Raw genomic sequence first — 7,712 nt, 5'->3', positions numbered from 1 at the left:
GATAGGTCATCTAATTTCCTCATAATTCTATATCATTACTGGTTGGCACTCTGATTCAATAGTTGAGTTATTATCTCATATTGAAAGGAGTTCAGAATTTAGGATCCAAACCAATCCTTGGCAATCCATCTCAGAAAAGGCTTGTAATCATAATTCGAACCGATTACATAAATCATGACACAAATAAGTAGGAAAAAAAAAAAAAAGAGAAAAGAACAATAAGGTTTCTCTTTTATGATATAATTAGCAACTCTACTACAAATGTAAAAGGCTGAAAGAATTCAGCCTTAGCAGAAGTGATGATATCTATTCCAAAACAGGACTGAGTCTAAAACTCGCTTATGCTTCAAAATCAGTAGAGGAGAAAAATAAGCTGAACCCATGTATGGATTTTTTGTAATTTACATGAAAGAGCTGATGAAAGATTTCAAAAAAATAAACTCACAAGCCTGGTAAAGATGCTTTGGTGGTAATAGCAGGTGGTGTGGGATTGAAAAACTCATCATCAGTCCAATTTGTTTCGCCCCAGTGTCGTAGCATACTCTTCCATGAACATAGATTGTCGATACATTTCTTCAACCTGTTGTCCTTAACTTTAATCTTCCAGTGCCCATCTGTGTAATTTGCCTTTTCAGCTTGGATCCTGTCCCATTCCAGTTGTGCCTTTTGCTTCGATTTCAAGAGGCAAAATTGATGCAACTGCTGAGGCATCGCATCGTGAACTCTCCACCATCTTTCATGAGCAATGTCACTTGCAAATTCTTGGAAGAAATCAACGTTCCAATTGCAATCATAGTCCCGGAAACACAGCCATGGCTTCACACCAAGATAGTGAAGTACATAGAGAATTGGAGGCTCAGAACCGAAAAGGCGAATTTTCTTCTGTTTAACTTCTTCTTCATCACCAATCCAGAAATGTTTCAAGAAGTTCATGTGTTTTGGAATTCGATGCCACCATGTAAAGATCTCATTCAAGTAGCCTTGATCTCCACCGTTGTAAGATTCGATCTCGTTAATGTGTTCCATTAATAGATTGAATGTGCAATTTGAAGGCTCAATGACCATCACACCTGAATTAAAAAGAGTGGCATTGTTTCCTGTTGCAGAAATTTCTGGCATACTAAATAAGAAGTCAATGTTCCTGAGTATAAGTAAATCTGCATCGATGAAAATGATTTTTTCATAGTCTGTCAGCTGCCATAGCCGAAACTTGCTATAATTCCATTCATTGTATGCATCTTTCTCAGCTTTTGGGTTCCTTATCCTTTGAATTATCCTGATTTTCCATCCTGCAGCTTCAAGTCCACTTTTGTGGTAAACACTAATAGACTCATCAACAAGTATTATTAGATCTCGGGTTGATCCTGACAATCGGATACTCTGAGCTGCTGCAATGGCACCACAGACATAAACATGAGCAGAATGAAGAATTGTTGCATATGCTTCTCTCCGTGGATTCCCTGCATAAAAGGGTTCTGTTCCCGAGATATTGCATTAGCTTTACTTCTCCAGCAACATGAGAAGAAAAATAAAAACCAGAAGATGGAATTGAACTAACCTTTATCCCTGAGAGGAAGTGCAAGTTCGCAAGAACCAATTGGAAGCTGAAGTTTTTCTCTTAATACATTCAAATCTGGTTTGTATAACCAAACATTTCCTTCTCGCGTGACAAGTTCTTTGCAAGGGAAGAGGTTTGGTATGGGAAATCTCCTGCTAATAAAAAGCAAATGTACAGGATAAAACCCTTTTGCAGAGGCAGCAAGATTTGCAGCCGCAACTTGCAAATGCAACCGAGCAATATCTCTAGACCAATTCAACTCATTTCTGCAAGGAAGTTTAACAGCTATGATGTCAAGTCGCTTTCGAGGAACATCCGCTTTCGGTAAAGAAGGGCAAACTGGAACTTCTTTTTCTTGCTCTTCATCAATCCATTCTGGATATAAAGATTCCCAAGTGATATTTCTATCAACATAGTCAAGTTGGAGAACATGGGGTATAACATCAGGTAAAAGGTGCTTCCAGTAAGTGACTTCACTCGTATTGAAGTTTAAAAGGCCAATTCCCCGATAGTCATTCTGTTCACTCAGTTTCTCTATGACTTTCATAACATCATCCCAATTCACATCAATATCTGATACATATCGAGGATCCGATCCTCCCCATATCCACCTGTTCACAAAATTAGGAATTAATTTTTTTTTTTTCTTAAAAAATCCCCACAAGAAATAAATATTTGTTTTGTCAGTTTTCTGGAAGTACAGTAGCATCAAGGACCAGTTTGACATAACCCTTTTTCATATGTTTTCTTTGTCTTATTTTAGAATTCGACTTTTGAAAGAAGCAGAATAAATCATATTTTCTTTAAAAATAAATTCAAAAAAAAAAAAAAAAAAAGAAAGAATCAGAAAGTAAAGTGCAATGTGAAACTAGTATTAAGTTAACCTTCTTAATCCAATTAAAAGAAAATCATCTATTGCAGGAATCGGAATACACTTTTTGTTCTGATCTGGCCCAAAATTTGTGCTTTTGTCGTTAAGGTAGGATTTGAGCAACTATTTACTCATTTAACTTGCAACATATACTTACCAGACGCACCCTTAATTAAGAGACAGTAACTTTTGTACAAAGGAAATGAAAGATACCTGGAGCCAGAATGTGATAGATGGTCAACCTCTGGTGAATGCAAAAGTGTTACAATGGTGCCACAGACAATAATCACAAGCGCAAGTTTTAATAATGGAAACTTGCAGCAAGAACTTTTATCTTGGATGGGGATGTGGAATGGCTTTTCTGCACCTTTGATTTTGTTTTTCTGTATCCTTCTTTTGTATATGTCTTCGCTGTTCCAATTAGATAGTCTTTTTGTGAACAAACATGTAGATGAAGGTAACAGAAAGATGATCATATATATATATATATTGCTAGTATAAATGTTTTTCAAAGTAGCAATTCTTTTATGAACGATATGCATTTACTCAATGTAGTACACCTGATATTCTGTAATTTCTATGGTAGAAATTTTTAACACATTGGCTCTTTCCTCTGCCACTTGTCTTTCAGTGAATTCAAGAACTTTTTCCCAACTAAGTTCTCTTCTTAATTGGAAAATAATAAATAATTGAGAATTGTGAGAAATTTATAAAATTTTATTTTTTTTAGAAATTAAAAGTCGGAATTTAAATTCTAGAAATTTAAAATTGGAAAAATAAATTTAAATATATAAAAAAAATAACTCTGAAATTCAAAAGATATATTTAATCATATTTTTAAATTAAAATTCTTAGTTGATTAATCTTTTCTCATAATAGAACATTATTATTTAAAAAAAATAGTTTTCTTGTTTTTCTATATTAAATTTTTAATTTTTTATTTATTGTGGTTTTTAATATGAATATCTAAAAAAATTTTAAAGATAAAATTTAATGATTAAAAGCTAACATCATATTGACATATTTTGTAATGTTAAAATATGTAAACCATTTTAATTTATCATTAAACTCTTATGTAATTTCTAATCTAAAAAGAACAATAAAAATTTAAATATAAAAAGCAAAATTTTCAAAGCTATCTATTAAGAACAGTAAATTTAAATTCTTAAGAATTCTAAAGCTTGAGAATTATAAATATCAAAACTTTAAATTCTTGAAAAATTAAATTTTTATGAAAAAGGCAGACCCTAAATAATTTCAGGATTAATTTGGCTACTTCGATTGATTGCACTGAACTGTTAAATTTAATTTTTTTTTTTAAGAAACTAAACTATTAGATGAATGACAAGTTTTCATAATATTACTCTTAGATAATAAAAGAGTAATACATATTGTACATCTTATTAACTATTTTATTTTATTTGTGTAGCTCAAAACAATTGAGTATGATATACCAACACCAAATGTGCGGTCAAGAAAATCCATTTTAAGTTGTCTATGATGTAGCCTTAGTTAATTTCCAAATCCCTATGTCATGGGATTTAGGAAAAGAATATTGCCAATTATTCTTGGAAAGTTTCTCATCTTGATCTCTTTCATTCATGGTTTCTACAAGTAAAATTGCATGATCTTCTTGCTATGTAATTATCCTAGATTGGAGATCATGCACTTGAATACCCCAAATACATGATGTAATAGTGCATTTCTAGGAAAATTGTTATGCACCTAATAAAAACAGAAGCAATACGAATAATATAATATCATGACTTGGAATGAAAGACAAGCGACTAACAGATACAAAAATGAAAGATAAACAACAACAATTAATCAATATCTAAGTTGGTTTCCCAGAACTTTCAACTAATGAGAGTGAACAGATATATCTACGAAAGATAACAAAAGTTGTAAATATGACTTGGAATAGAAGACAAGCGTCAAAACTCATATATTAATTACTATTTTGAAATCAGAAGCAAATCCTGAACTGGTCCACTAATTGAGTTCATTGTACTTGTCAGATTTTTAAGAATTCCCACACTTCTCCAGCTTCATTTTTACAAGGTTTTAAATAATGGAATCATGAACCAGATCAATTTTAGAAGTGGTGCAACAATATTATTGCACTATATCCGTCCATTGCTACTGTGATTTGTTTTAAGAATATTTTCCATTTAATTGAGTAAATTCAGAAATATATTAGCTAAAAATCCTTCAGTGAAGAGTCATTTCCATTTTTCTGAAGCTAAGAAAAAGAGATAAAGAGTCAGAAAATATAAGCAGATCAGCATGAAAAATCAAATAAAACATGAATATTTGTTTCCAGATCTCTTATAACATATAGTTAAATGGTAAGAAAGCACCTTGCATGGCTACAAGAAAATGGTAAGGAAGCAGAACTCACATGGAAGAAGTTAATCGATGCCTGGATTCAACGTTTGCCGGTGAGTTACCCATTACTGCTCTCATTCCAGTTCAGCTAACAGATATATAAATATATATATATATATATATAGAGAGAGAGAGAGAGCATAATCTGATCTAAATAAACAAGAGAAAAACGATACAAGCGGACTCTATATGAATCAAAGAAGAAATAAATAGATGACTAACAGTTTCTTTTTTATTTTCTTGTTTTTTTTTGCCTTTAGTTTTCTTGTTTCTGGAAGCTGGCCAAGAGAGCAGAAATCAGTCTTGAGTTTGGAAAAAGGAAGAGCAAGAAGTGATGATGGAGCAATACCTATATATGATATTTTTGGAGGTTTTTAGGAGCAGAAAAAGTATATGGAGAAGCCAGGCATGGGATGGGACAGTGTTGAGTTTTGAGATCATATTAAGGGAGAAAGCACCCCAATATGGATAGACAAATGTACCTTTCATTTTAATTTTCCTTTCACTGCCACATTACTATTCCGTTTCAGTTTCTCTTTTTTTTAATTTTTTTATTTCTTTTTCATTTTTTTCCTCTTGTTTTCTTCACCAACTGTTTTACAACTATTTTTCTTTGTTAATACTTCTTCTACGACACTTTATTAAATATAAATTTCATTTTAACCCAAAAAGAATTGCTAAATTCCTACCTATATTTTATCCTATTATTATACTAAATCATTGAATGAGATATATATTTTAAATATTTTATATAACTGTATGATATGTGCCATATATTTAATGGTTAGCTACAACTAAAAAAAATAACACAATATTCAATCTTCTGTGAAAATATATATGAATTGGTTAATTTAAAAAATAGACATATAATGTTGTGGTTTAGTGCTTTGAGTTTTTACATTCTAGAGTACATAATTTCAAAAAATGATTACTAAAAAAGAGTCATGAATTTAAATACAATTATCGAATTAAAAAGAAAATAAAAACAATCACTTAAGAAATTAAGAAAAAAAAAAACAGAAGACATAATCATTGTTTTTCGAAGTTAGTGACAGATTAGGTTTATGAAAACAATATAGTTTGGTTGAGGATGGAGATAAATGTTTGGTTAGTGTTAGGAGTATATTAGTGTTCATATGTCCCATCTTCAAGTTTTTTCTTTCTCAATTGGTTGTAAAAAAAAAAAAAAAAAAAAAAAGACCTTTAATTAGTAAAAACAGGAAATTTTTTTATATTATTAAGTAGAGATAATAGGATATTCTGCTTTATAATCTTTTCATTAGTAATATAGAAAGATAATATTGGGCTATCAATATCACTAATTATTGCCAAATATGGCTTTCAAAATCCTAATTTATTTACTGAAATACCTCATTTTAGTGCCATGTATTTAGAAAAAATAAAATAAATCTAGTGCACTAATAGACTTGGCTCATACCCTGAACCGACTTGAAATCACCGGTTTATAGTTCATTCAAAGGATAAACAAATTATTACATTTATAAACGGTCCATTATATGTTTTGTGATGAAATAGTTCCAAAACAATCCACAATTATAGTTTAATTACTGAACCGAATCAATAAATGAACCTAAATCATTGCCTAAGACAGAACCAGGATTTAACCAGACTGATTTTGAACCGGTCCGATTCATAGTTCAATCCGACCCTTTTGCGAGGTGTACCCAGCATGTGCTATTTTCAATTTTCTTAATCTAAAAGTAATATCAGTAGTGGCCAAAATGATATAGGTTTAAGGGTGCTATCCAAATCTATCTCACCGAACACAATGTCAGGACTAGTCAAAGCCACCATACCATAATACTATTAAATAATAATTAATGACAGTAACAATTTGATTAGTGGATAATTTTCCAAGTGTAACATTCTCCTAAGCCATGGCCAACTGTTAGCTCACAAACCAATTAATTACTAACCTTAATTTTCAATTTATAATTTCTCTTCTTCCTAATCTTTACATCCAAGCAAATGATTAAAGATAACCAATCTATTAAGGGAAAATAATAACAATAACGGCACTAGTTGAAAAGAGGGTAATTAACAATTGATAATTATTATTATAATAATAAAGAGATAGTCATCACAAAAGGAAGCAACAATTAATAATATATTACCTTTAAAGTTTTGAAGTAAGATCTGGACCAACTAGAAAGTGACAGCATGGCAGTACGGTAGCAAAGAGAGTTGTCTGTTGAAAAAGGAAAAATGAATATATAGGTAGGACTTCTTTGTATGAAAGTTGCCTTGCACCTATCGCTACGTATCTCTCTGTTACTCAATCCCTTAAGAATCCATGCATTTTATTTTATATATTACAAGAATTCCAATGTATGATTTGTTTCTGGAAATGGGTCTTTAGTATAATACTACAAAAGGAAATGCATAACTATGAAGCAAACGGAGATGTGACCTTGTTTTGTATATTGTATTTCAAGCCAAGCAACCCATATATATCCATTTGTGTAGCTCAGTGGCTGTCATGGAACTGGTCTGCCCTTTTAACAATGTATACTTTTCATATAAGGTCCTAAACCATTTTGATAGGTTATTTGGTCATAACAATTTAACACTATATATCTAATGATCTAGAGTTTTGAGAGTACTCCAGTTATCTTGGATTATTGATAATCACCTTTCAGTAATTTTGTTAATTAACAACTTATAATATTTAGAATATTCAGTGTAACATTTAAACATATCCTATTAGTTATTTTTAAATTGTGATTCAATTTAACCATTAATTTAGTTTCCAAATAATAGAATTAGTGATGAACTAACCTATAGATTAGATATGTTATCCTCTCGTAAGATATTGTCTGCTTTTTTAGCTCATATTCTTACAATTTTCTCCTTTATAAGAAAATAACCATCAAT

The 7,712-nt window shown here is 30.9% G+C and overlaps 1 protein-coding gene across 1 annotated transcript; it reads right to left on the bottom strand.

Annotated features, from left to right (window-relative positions):
* Window positions 1–211: 211 nt before the first annotated feature.
* Window positions 212–5,554, bottom strand: LOC8259128 (UDP-glucuronate:xylan alpha-glucuronosyltransferase 1). Its single transcript, XM_015718060.3, has 4 exons — window positions 4,831–5,554; window positions 2,643–2,840; window positions 1,559–2,169; window positions 212–1,475 (listed from the first exon to the last, which is right to left on the bottom strand). Exons 1-4 carry the CDS (start codon window positions 4,893–4,895, stop codon window positions 442–444), a joined length of 1,908 nt encoding a protein of 635 aa, XP_015573546.1. The 5' UTR covers window positions 4,896–5,554; the 3' UTR covers window positions 212–441.
* Window positions 5,555–7,712: the final 2,158 nt, after the last annotated feature.

This window comes from Ricinus communis, chromosome 7 (genome assembly GCF_019578655.1).
Source record: "Ricinus communis isolate WT05 ecotype wild-type chromosome 7, ASM1957865v1, whole genome shotgun sequence".
Lineage (NCBI taxonomy): Eukaryota > Viridiplantae > Streptophyta > Magnoliopsida > Malpighiales > Euphorbiaceae > Ricinus > Ricinus communis.
The sequence above is the reverse complement of the archived record's forward strand: the minus strand, read 5'-3'. Positions and strand labels throughout refer to the sequence as shown.